Raw genomic sequence first — 12792 nt, forward strand, 5'->3', positions numbered from 1 at the left:
CTACTTCTCCAACACCATGTCTCCCTGCATGCCACCATGCTCCCCACCATGATGATAACGGACTAAACCTCTGAAACTGTGAGCAAGCCTCATTTAAATCCTTTCTTTTATAAGAGTTGTCTTGGCATTAGGATCAAGGTCCATCCCTGGTGCATGAACTGGCATTATGGAGCCCACTACCTATGGTAGGACACCTTGCACAGCCTTAAGGCAGGGAGAGGCGCTTGGACCTGCCTCTACTAAATGTATGAGGCTCTGCTGACTCCCCATGGGAGGCCTTACCTTGTTGTAAGAGGGAATGGAGGGTGAGTTCAGTGGGGGGGGAGGACTGGAGGGGCGAGAGGAGGGAAGAGGGGGATCTGTGATTGATATATAAAATGAATTAAAAAAATTTCTCAATTAAAAACAAAAAAGAGTTGCCTTGGTCATGGTGTTTCTTCACAGCAATAGAACAGTGACAGAGACAATACACAATTCACTTAAAAAAAAAAAGAAAGAGATTAAACTAGTTTTTGTTTATCTAGGAAAGGGGAAATGCAAAATTAAAAGAACACTCTCAATGGTGTCCTTAAAACCATTCACTTCGCCCGGGCGGTGGTGGTGCACGCCTTTAATCCCAGCACTCGGGAGGCAGAGGCAGGTGGATCTCTGTGAGTTCGAGGCCAGCCTGGTCTACAGAGCGAGATCCAGGAAAGGCTCAAAGCTACACAGAGAAACCCTGTCTCAAAAAAACAAAACACAAAACAAAACAAACAAAAACAAGACAAAAAAGCATTATTTTTCTAAAATTTTAAAGATGTATTTATTTACTTTATGTGCAGTACCTGCATGCCTTTCCGATCCCCTGGAGTTACACTGGTGTTACAGTCGGTTGTGGGCTACCACGTGGGTGCTAGGAATCAAACCCCTGTCCTCTGTAAAAGCAGTAAGTGCACTTAACTGCCAAGCCATCTCCCCAGCCCTGGAAAAGGAATTCTTGATGCAGCCAACCTTTAGTTGTATTGTATAACAGGAACTAATCTTAAATATCTCAAGAAATTCTTAGAGATTCCTAGAGCACACCAAAAAAAATATATAATTCTAAAAATGTTTCTAGAAATGACATGATAAAAATTGGAAATTTAGAATAAAACGTATTTCTCTTTTTCAAATCAAAAACTACATTGAATTTTTCTTTTTCTTATTTTTTTAAGTTAAAATTATTAACAGGAACACCAGAACATATAGCTACAAATAAAAACAATAAAAATTATGACTTACGCCATCATAAAATCCTCTTAAATACAATTTCTCCTTTGCTTCTGCAAGTTTTTCACGGTCATTCTGGCTCTGAATTTTCAGCTCATCACAAAGGGTCACAGCAGACAGAGTTCCAATCCCTGGGATTTCAAGGACCGGCACCTGCAGAGAACAGTAACACCAGAAATGGATTCACGCTGAAAGGCAGACACAAATCAGCCGTGAGGACATGGTCCCTTTGCCCGGTAGAGCCACCTTGGCTCTTACCACCACCAGGCAGGGACATACACTCGGTGCTCACAGACCACTGACCTGAAGATGGGAATGTGTGCACTCCCTTACCACAGGAACACCACATGCCACCCCGGCTCTCACCCAGACACACAGGTCACTGAATAACTAAGGCTGCAAGAAGCAAAGCAATGTCAACTATTGTTGTGGATCGTTTCAAGTTTATGTCAAACTTTTGGGAGTCTTTTCCCCCAGTGCTAAGGATCACACCTAGGGCACTGAGCATGCCCACGCTCACTCTCCTACTCTCTTCATGACAGTCATTTGCTAGTACTGTTCTGACTTTTCTTCTGCAGGTACTGCATGAAAACAAGGAACATTAAGCAGCACTGCAAGGCTACAAAATAAATATTCCTGAGTTAAGTACGGTACGATGTTGACAAATTAGTACAAAACCAAGGAGGATTAAAGGCTGTTCCCAGACTGCAGGTGCCAGGTAGAAAGAAAATTCGTATTGTTAATTTTTCTTTTGCTGTTATTTACAACAGTAAATTATCAAATTAAACTAAGAAAATTATTCCCTCTCTTATTTTTAAACTCTACCAATTATTTATTTTTGTTATAAGAAAAACATGTAAGTGTCTTTTCGCCTCTGATAAAGATGTGTGAAGCCTGTGAACATTCACATACTCACCGGCTCAAACGGCAGGACCATGTCATCTCTAATTCCATATTTTGCTCGGAATGCCTACGGAAAATTCATAAGCTAACATTAATGCTCAATTGTATTACTGATACAGTCAGTGAGAAAGCAAACTCATTTTTTCTTTCCTGAGGCAAGGCTTTACTACAGTAGCCTATGCTGGCCTTACACTTCCTGCCTCAGCCTCCCTCTCCCCTGGCTTCAAACTTTTATTCCATTATTTGTTCTCTCCATACAGAACATTTTTAACATTATCAAATATTTCAATAAGGGATCTGTGATCTTTTAAAACTCAACAGTTTACTTTAATGTGAGTGCCCTTCAGGTATATTCAATATTGTGCCGTTGTGACAAAACTTGTCATCTATACAGTTCCCGATTAAGAGCTATGCAACCAACTTACAAACAAAACCTTGTGTTTTCAATAAGTTTATGATTTTTCATTGAGCCTCATCCATAGCTATCCTGTGACACATGGAATCACACAGGCCACAGGTTGGAAATGCCTGTAGGAACTGCAGTCAAATGCAACAGTACACACAGACATCTAGATGTCACCCCAGGTAAGAGTAACATTCCCACCTGTAATGAAATATGAATATAAAGTTTTTCTGGGGCTGGGAGAATGAGTCAGTGGGTGAGAGGACTTACACAGCCTGAGGACCGGAGTTCAAATCCCCAGCACATATGTGAGAAGCCAGGCATACTAAAACCCCAGCACTGCACCAAGTGGAGACAGGAGGATCCCTGGGACTTGTGGCTACCAACCTAGCTCGTAAGTCCCATGAGAGACTGTCACAAGAGTGAGGAGGAGAGTGGTAAAGCAGGACACCAAATGTGCTGCTCCGACCTGTGTGGCGGTGCACATACTTAACACACACACAACCTTTTCAAATGTGTCACAGAATTGTATTTAAAATTCCAACCACAGAAACATACAAATACTGAAAACCAGGTTAGAGAGAATAAATAGTTCAGAGACAAACATGTATGCCCTCAGCCTTGTCTCACAGCTGCTCAGTAGTATCCACTAACATTATGCTGAATTTAAAACAAGGATATGGGCTAGTAGTGGTAGCACATGCCTTTAAATCCCAGCAGAGGCAGGTGGATCTCGGTGAGTTCAAGGCCAACCTGGTCTACAAAGGGAGTTCCAAGAAACTTGTCTTGGAAAAAAAAAAAAGTAAGAAAGAATAAAACAGGGGCATGAAACAGATACTTGCTTGCTTTTTCTTCAAGTCTCTGAGCGCTGCAAGATCATCCGGGGAATCAGAAGGAACGCTCGTGACCACACCAGTGCCTTACAGAAGAAAGAATAAAATAACTAACTAATACAACCAGAATGTGGTTAGCAAAGCATTCTAATAGCAAAGTCTGTACCTTTGTCCTCCTTAATGGTGAGCATAGGGAGAACGTAGACCACCTTATAGCATGTCAGGGGTGCAGAAAGTGAAGCCCCAAGGATTTCCTGTAAAAGAGGAGCAAAAAGGTGAAGAAATACAGGTAGCTGCAGTGACAAAAAGTTAAAATAAATATTAAATTTTAAGGTCAAGAGGCTACTATTGAAAACTATACAGGAAGAAACTCCTGAGAGCTGTATCTGCACAAGGCAGTTGCTGCAGTTAATGACATGGTGTTACACAGTCGAAAATCACAATGATTTGAAATGTTCTCACATCAGATGTGGGAAATCTGAGGTACTGCTTCTTAATTAGCTTTACTTAGCCATTCTACCATGAATACATATTTCAAAACATCATGCTGCTCACCATAAATGTGCACAATTTCTCCACCAAGTACACAAAATAAAATATATAAAAAGTAGCTGGGTGGTGATGGCACACACCTTTAATCACAGCACTCGGGAGGCAGAGAGCCAGGTGGATCTCTGTGAGTTCAAGATCAGCCTGGTCTACAGAGTGAGATCCAGGACAGGTACCAAAGCTACACAGAGAAACCCTGTCTCAAAAAAAAAAAAAAAAAAACCTGCTTCTAGGATAAAAGACAAACCATTCAGATCATTCAGATCATTCAGATTTCTATTAATTATTATAGAGCCAAACAGTGAAAGCTTGTGTAGTTATAACCAATAACAAGGAAGCTATTTTGGTAGTGACTGCCAAGACACAGTAAGGTAAAACAGAAAGCAAGATACAGTACAATATCCATATACATTTGCCTATAACGTATGTGTTGTTAAACCGTGAAAATATTTCTGGAAGAACACACAGGACATAGACATATTTAACTACATCTGGAAAGGAAAATGTATGAACATGGATATCTGCTTCCCCTGTGGTACTGGGGACCAATATCAGGGCCTCACAACACCAGCAAGCTCTCTACTAATTACACCCCTGCCCTGAAGAGCTATCATTTTTATCTTTCTGTGTCTTTTGACTTTTGAATCTTGTAAAAGTTCACAAGACATTAGGTGAGCATAGTGGCTATAATCCCAGACTTAGAAGGCTGAAAAGCAGAACTGCCACAAGTTCAAGGCCAGGATAGGCTACAGAGTAAGACGTCTTAGAAGAACAAAATGGCTAGAGCTGTAACTCACTTGGTACAGTGCTTGCCCAGCATGTACAAAGCCCAGGGTTCAATCCCCAGCAACATATGTGTCATGACACGCATGTAACCCAACCCTCAGAAGGCAGAAGCAGGAAGATCAGAAGTTTAAGGTCATCCTTGGCTATGTAACAACCTTAAAGCTAGCCTGGGCTACATAAGACCCAATCTCAAAAAAAAACTACAACATAAATAATAAATAAAAATTCAACTGAAAGGGAGACAGTAGTCTGTCATATTTTTCTTTTACAGCTTGATTATCAAGAAACCGAAGATAATATTTATTAAATGGTAGAAAAGCAGCTCTTATTCCAATCTCAGGAACAAAGGCAATGTTTTCAAAAACACTATTCTCATAGAGCTATTAACCCAAAGAAGAACTGTGTATTTTTTCAATCAAGTACTTGCTGAGTTGAAACAAAATTTAAAAACACTATTGTAGGGATAATGCAGTGACTACCACACAGTAAATAAAAACAGGCAACCAGACTGCTTGGGATTGGCTAGACACACAGGACGACATACAGAATGATTCCATTAGGTCAAGTTCAAGAATAGCAATTATTGGACTGGAGCGATGGCTCGGCGGTTAAGAGAACTAGCTGCTCTTCCAGAGGTCCTGAGTTCAATTCCCAGCAACCACATGGTGGCTCACAACCATCTGTAATGGGATCTAATGCCCTCTTCTGGCAAGCAGGCTTAACACTCTATGCGTAATAAATAAATCTTAAAAAAAAAAAAAAAAAAAAAAAAAAAAACCAGCAATTATCATGGATATGTCAGAGCAGAGGCCCCTTTGAAGGGGTGCGGATTCGGCATGGCAGAGCCTTCTGGAGAACCCTGACAGTTCTGTGCCTTGCAAAATACAGATGCCCTGCATATATTATCCCATGTGCACTCTAATTGCAAAGGTTTTTGATGCTTTTCCAAGCTCTACTGCTAATACTTTCCTCTAATTTTACAATGAAAATCCAGAGTGTGCTCCCCAACTTACCTCCCCCATTAATTCCTTCACAACAGGCACCACTCCATTGTGCTTGGTGAAGCCTTGGTATGACATATTCCTGGCCGCTCTCTGGGTGCAGATGAATATATCACCATTCGCTGTCTCAAACCCAATGTACTTCATATCAGGCCGAACCCAACAGTTTGTCTGTCCAAACATAGTCTCAGGTCTAAGGGTAGCAGCTACTAGGAAGAGATTTTTCCCTTTCAGGCCACTAAGAAGAAAAAGCACATATTTATATTAAAAATGTAGCTTCCCTCATAATTACCTGATTGTTCAGAAATTATAAATCAAGCCAGGCATAGTGGCAACTTCAATCTCAGTACGCAGAAGGCAAGTGCAAGAGCACTAGGCTGCAAAGCAAAACCCTGTCTCCAAGAAAAGAGGGGGGAAAAAAGGAAAGAGAAAAAGGAAAAAAGGATAATGAAACAGTAATTTTTAGAAAACCTACCTTAATTTTGATGGGTACGGTTCAAGCACCTTCAGTTTAACTAGGGTATATTCCTGAGGTCCAACACCCTAGACAAATAAACAAGGGGAAAAACGTGGATTCACTCTGCTAACTTATGCAGGAATCTGCTTCAAATTTCTGACATGGATTCTTGCACATAAGAATAATTCTTCCTTCCAATGAAGAGAGTGCCATTGGTCATAATAAAGAGTATCACAGTGACTACTCGGTGTCCCAGATACTCACCTCTCCAGTTTGTCTGTCATGATCCATGCAAGGTTGTCCATCTTTTGGAGAATAGATGGTGTACCTAGAGGGGGGAAAAAGGGCAATAAGCAGCAAATATTGTTATATTATTCAAGTTACATCATAATGTATCAGCGAGTATCACTAATATATTACAAGTGTGAGCTGTGACTAACATCCTCAACTAAGCCAGTGCCTAAATCACTCATGCTTTGATGAGTAGTTCCAAAAATGTAGTTATTAATATCTCCACCTTCATGAAAGAAAGCACTACTGAAAACTTTGGATTATCCTTAGCTTTGCAGTAATGAAATGTAAGAGTATAAGATAAATTCACATAGCCAGGCAGTGGTGGAGCATGCCTTAATCCCAGAATTCAGGGTGCAGAGGCAGGGAGATCTCTGTAAGTTCAAGGCCAGCCTGATCTACAGAGCAAATTCCAGGACAGCCAGGGTACACAAGAAACCCTGTCTCAAAAAAAGAAAAAAAAAAAGATAAATTCATATATAAAGTGTAAGTTGTTTTTACTTGATCTACATTGATCTACATAATCAAGGAAGAAACTTAGCAACTTATAGAAGTATAAGCTAAAACACAAATAATTTTGTTAGTGGTTTGCTAGGAATATTGAACAGAATCATCCCATTCTCTCTGGTTCTAGTTGTCAAAAACACAAAATAGCTCAGAGAAGTCAAGACACTGTGCAGCAGCGAGGAACTGGGAATGCAGCTCCGTGACAACACATTTGTCAAGCAGGTGCAAGCCCGGAGTTCAACACAAAAATGAAAGTAGAAACAGGCAAGATTAAAGGAAAACCAGAGCTACAACAGAACGAGATGAGAGTGATGAAAAAAAAAGACAGACAGACAGATGAATGGGTGGATGGACAGATAAGAGAGAATAAGAAAATACAGGGTACAGGTACTGAACTGCAATGCAAGAATTATGATTTTTAGTTTATTATACTGAAACAAAACAAACTCACCGCTTCCCAAATTTTATTTTGTTTCTTTCTCTTAATGTTAAAAACTGCCACCTGACAAAAGAATCATAGTAAGGATTCACATCCGTGGTGATGAATGAACGCCGCCAGTCTACCTATAGAAAGAAAAGGAAAAGATAATTTTTATAGATAAGGATTCCTATGAGTCAACTATTTACCTTTCTACTATTTATTCCAACTTAAAATTAGATCAACTATTAAAGAAAAAAATCTCTAGTTCCACACATTAAACACATATAAATCATTAAAATAATTTGTTTAATTAATAGGTTTTAAAATATACACACTTGCTGAGCAGTAATAGCACACGCCTTTAATCCCAGCACTCAGGAGGCAGAGGCAAGTGGATCTCTGAATCTGAATCCAAACTAGTCCACAGAGGGAGTTCCAGGACAGCCAGGCCTACCTAGGAAAACTGTTTCAAAAAACAAAAAACAAAAAAACACACTTACATATTAGCTAACATATAAGATTTATAATAAATGTAAAAGAAATACTTAAGTAATACAGTCAACATACTCGAGTTAAAGACACTTTGGTGTCTTCATATTCTTTAAATAAAACCCCTTTCTTACCAACTGTTAACAAATGTATTCTGATAAGACAAATATTGAAGTTTTCTTCCTCACATTGAGTCCCACTAGTTGCCAACAAATAACATCCAAATTTTTGGTGACATTCAGCCAGAATAACTGCTGTAAATTTAAAAGTTGTTCCCTATATTTTTAAATGATATAAAAATTAATGCCTTTCACTTGTTAACACTGATGGCAATGGCATACCTTCAAACCTATTTTCTTCAGATCCTGAACAGCCAGTGGTGGGAAATAATCAAGCCAATGTTCCGCTTCAGAGAACTTCACTATGTCTTCATCAGAAAGCCCAAGGGATTTCATAATGTCCCACTGGTACTTGGAAGATCCTGTTTTGGCAGCAGCTTTACTCTGAAAACAATTAAACACAAACTCCATTAAAGCACAGCCAAAAACTGTTCAGCATCCCAGGACCACAGTAACTTTAATTCAGTAATCCCACTTGGTAATTCTGTTTCTTTTGGAAACAGGGTCTCACAATGTAGTCCTAACTGGCCTGAAACTCACTATGTAGACAGGCTCTCTCACAAGGGATCTGTGCTCTGCCTCACAGCAACACTGCTACAAGGCCACAGAAGGCAGGGATACTGTTTTGTCAGGATGTCCCCCAGGAAACAGACACTAGGGACAACAAAAGGAAGGACCACTAAGGAGCACCATCATGATGGTCTTAGCATCAAACTCTTTCTTCCAATAGCACACATGCCCTTCTTAGGTCAAAGTGAAAACTGAAGCACAGTCTATTGAATGGTTTAAATGTTGGCTCCACTGTAACCATAGGAATCTTGTTCCCCATGTAACAGCGTTAAGAGGTAGAATCTTAATGAGGTTCTGCCCTCAAGACTGGAGCACTGCTGCGCCACAGAAGACAAACCCAGCCGCTCCTCAACATGTTACTTCCTCTCTCTCTCTCTCTCTCTCTCTCTCTCTCTCTCTCTCTCTCTCTTTCCTGTCCTACTACTATTTCTTTGCCCTTCCTTGACAGATAACCAGCATGAAATGCCTCATCAGGTACTGAACTCTCAACATAAGCCTTCCCAGCCTCAAGAACAGTGGGCCAAAAAATTTCCAGTCAGTATAAATCACCCAATCTGTGGTATTATCGCTGCAACACAAAAACAGACATGACTTTTTTGACAGCCAATAAATTCTATATCTGAATAATACTCCATGTCAAAAATCATAGAAGACAACAGTATAGTGTGGATTCTAGATTGAGTCTTTTTCTTTTAAATTTATTCACTTTTTCTTTATGTATATTTTAGGCTGGAGACATGGCTCAGAGGTTAAGAACACTGGCTGTTCTTCCAGAGGTCCTGAGTTCAATTCTCAGCAACTGCATGGTAGCTCCCAACCATCTGTAATGAGATCTGGCGCCCTCTTCTGGTGTGCAGGCAGAACACTGTATACTTTATGTATATTTTGCTCGAAAAATACATATCATGTGTAGGCCCGGTGTCCTCAGAAGTCAGAAGAAGCCATTAGGTCCCCTCAATCTCTGAGTTGTGGATGGCTGTGAACTATCACGTGTGTGGGTGTTGGGAACCATACCTGGATCCTCTGCAAGAGCAACAAGTACTCTTAACTGCTGAGCCACCTCTCCAGCCCCTGCACCCGCCACTCCCCAACTGGATCTTAAAACAGAGAAACCATTAGGAGAAGGATGGGGGATATCTTTCTGTACACTGTGAATATGTGTTGCTCTGATTTGGTTGATAAAGAAAGCCATTTGGCCTGTGGCAAGTCAGGTTATAGCTAGGCAGGAAATCGAAGAGAGAGACAGGAAGAAGAAAGGCAGAGGGAGAAAGATGTCAGCCACCACCGAAGGAACAACATAGAAATGGGTTAATTTAAGATATAAGAGTTAGCTAGCATAGTATTGTAAAATAAAATAAATAAATAAATAAAAAGAGTTAGCTAGCAAGAAGCTTGAGCCATAGGCCATGGCCATGCAATTTGTAATTTATATAAGCCTCTGTGTGTTAACTTGGGTCTAAGCAGTTGCAGGACCAGATGGGGCACAAGCATTTTATAAATGGCTGTGGGACCTTGGTGCCGGGAGAGACAAGAAAAACTTCTAACTACAGAGAGGTAAAACTTCAAATACAAGGTCAGCAAGAGGACTTATTATGGGTCCTATCCTAGATCCTACAGGACGGCAGGAAGAACCTACTCCAGAGCTGTCCTCTGACCTCCATAAGCATGCACCCACTGGTAAGCTTGCCCCCACACACCTCCATAAGCATGCACCCACTGGTAAGCTTCCCCACACACCTCCATAAGCATGCCATGTAAGCACTCCATAAGCATGCACCCACTGGTAAGCTTTCCCACACACCTCCATAAGCATGCACCCACTGGTAAGCTTCCCCACACACCTCCATAAGCATCCCCACTAGCCCCCACACACCTCCATAAGCATGAGCCCACTAGTAAGCTTGCCCCTATCCCCCTCCTACATACAATTTCTAATTCAAATAAGGAGGTTAGAGAGAAAGCTCAGCAATTAGGAGAGCACACTGCTGTTGCAGAGGACACATATTAGGTTCCCAGCAACCACATCAGGCTGCTCACAACTGCCTGTAACTCCAGCTCCGGGAATCCTTCTAGATTCTGTAAGTACCTACACATAACAAACCCACACAAAGACACACACATACACACATAACTAAACATAGAATCTTTTAAAAAGTGAGGTCTTCTTTTAAAAAACTTCGGATGAACTCTATAATTTAGTACACAGCACTGAACTAATGTTAGCTGCTGAGGTAGGAGAATTGTATCAGTTACAAAAGAGTAACATTAGGGAGGTGGGCAAAGGTTATGCTGGAACGCTGTACTATCTTATAACTCCTTTAAATTTAGAATATATCAAATTAAAGTGAAAAAATAACAAGAAAGCCAGACAATATTTTGATTTGATGTGTTTTTTTTTTTTTTATGTATATGGGTATTTTGCCTGCATGTATGTCTGTGTACCATATGCATGCAGGTACTCAAAGGGGCAAGAAGAGGACAGCAGATACCCTGGGACTGGAGTTACAGTCAGTAATGAACCACGATGTCGGTACTCGGAATGGACATGGGTGAACAGTGCTGTTAACTGCTGATCCATCTCTCCAGCTGATCTGATGTATTTTTCATCTTTGTGGGTGTATATATGATGTATGTTTATGTGTGCACGCTCATCAGTAACTATGCTGCACATGTGGAGGTCAGGACAACCTCCAGTAGCATTTCTTGACTTCCAGCTTGTTTGAGGCAGTCTCTGTTGTTCGACACTGTGGCTCCAGACTAGCTAGCCAACAAGCTTCTAGGGATTTTTCTGTCTCTACTCCCATCTCATTAATGGAGGGCTGGGATTTAGAGAGATGTGCTTACCCAGAAAGCTCTTTACCACTGACCCATCTAAGCAGCCTTGATTTGATAGTTTCTTAAAATTACCAAGTACCTTTCATGTGCCAAGCACCTGCCAGTGTTGGGTATGTACATATAAACCAGAGAGGGAAAACTTTAGCCAAGAAACTGAAACATAACCACCAGACCTTTTTTCCTTTGGCTTTATCCTTCATTATTATATCTCCAGGCTTAACACTGCTGTCTTCCTCTTCCTCTTCTTCCTCTGGAAACTCAGGAGGGCAGCCATACAGCTCTATTTCTCTTTTCAGCTTGTCAGCACACGCCTACAGCACAACAGGAGAGAGAGCCAAGTTCAGAACTCAAGGAAATAAAGCTGTTTCCAAGACCAACTAAAATGGACTTTCTGAAATTGTGTGCAACGTCTATACATACATATTCTATACGTGTCACAATAGAAAACCCAAACGATGCAAATCACACACCTCAAAATCCTCTGATATAGTTTGTATTTTATTAAATATCTACAGTACTCAATGTAGCATCCTGATACACTAAACAGCAGAAATGAAAAGATTCATAAAACACAGTATGTCACTTTGGGTAATAATACTAAAGGTTTCTCATTTTGAAGATTATCTTTGTAGTGGAAGGTAAATTCTTACCCTGTTAGTAATCAGCACTCCTGCTAGGCAGACAGGACAAATACTAAATTAGAAAATAGCCGGGTGGTGGTGGCACGCGCCTTTAATCCCAGCACTTGGGAGGTAGAGGAAGGCAGATCTTTGTGAGTTCGAGGCCAGCCTGGTCTATAGAGTGAGATCCAGGAAAGGCGCAAAGCTACACAGAGAAATCCTGTCTTGGAAAAAAAAATAGAAAACAGACACTGACATGAAGTGATTTATCCAAGACTATAAGCTACCGAACTGGGCTTTCCACCACAGCTCTTCCCAGCTATACCATGAGTTAAAACATTGAAGAGTTTTAGTTAATAAGTAAGATACAACTAAAAAGGTACTACTGACACACACAGATGTTCTGGGGGTTGAGGCAGGGAGATTACAAGTTCACGGTCATCCTGGGCAATATAACAAGACTGTCTCAAAGTAAAAATTAAATAAAAATATGGATATAATTCAGGTTTAGAGAGACTATTTACATAGTAAAGCAAAGCCCTGCCTCCAAGTCTAGTACTGAAAGGGGAGAAAGTCCCACCATTTGGTTTGAAGATGTGACCCAGAGTTAGAGCACTTGGCTACCATGTATAAGACCCTGAGTTCAATTTCCAACACCACATACGCAACACAAAACAGTCATCATTTTGCAACCACAAATACAGTAATTCAAATAAGCCAGGATTATCAAGAGATGTTAACACCACTGAGCTACTGAATT

General features: G+C 40.6%; 1 protein-coding gene across 1 annotated transcript in view; it reads right to left on the bottom strand.

The window, feature by feature from the left end:
* The window catches only part of Lars1 (leucyl-tRNA synthetase 1), a 58573-nt gene that overhangs the window by 34069 nt on the left and 11712 nt on the right, over nucleotides 1–12792 (bottom strand). The window contains exons 5-14 of the mRNA XM_028881712.2: nucleotides 11586–11723; nucleotides 8230–8391; nucleotides 7430–7542; nucleotides 6445–6508; nucleotides 6199–6266; nucleotides 5736–5961; nucleotides 3554–3641; nucleotides 3397–3473; nucleotides 2165–2218; nucleotides 1261–1401 (exon numbers count right to left, since the gene is read on the bottom strand). Coding sequence (XP_028737545.1) covers nucleotides 1261–1401; nucleotides 2165–2218; nucleotides 3397–3473; nucleotides 3554–3641; nucleotides 5736–5961; nucleotides 6199–6266; nucleotides 6445–6508; nucleotides 7430–7542; nucleotides 8230–8391; nucleotides 11586–11723 — 1131 coding nt within the window. The remainder of the gene's footprint in view (nucleotides 1–1260; nucleotides 1402–2164; nucleotides 2219–3396; nucleotides 3474–3553; nucleotides 3642–5735; nucleotides 5962–6198; nucleotides 6267–6444; nucleotides 6509–7429; nucleotides 7543–8229; nucleotides 8392–11585; nucleotides 11724–12792) is intronic.

The sequence above is a fragment of the Peromyscus leucopus genome, chromosome 19, assembly GCF_004664715.2.
Source record: "Peromyscus leucopus breed LL Stock chromosome 19, UCI_PerLeu_2.1, whole genome shotgun sequence".
Taxonomy (NCBI): Eukaryota; Metazoa; Chordata; class Mammalia; order Rodentia; family Cricetidae; genus Peromyscus; species Peromyscus leucopus.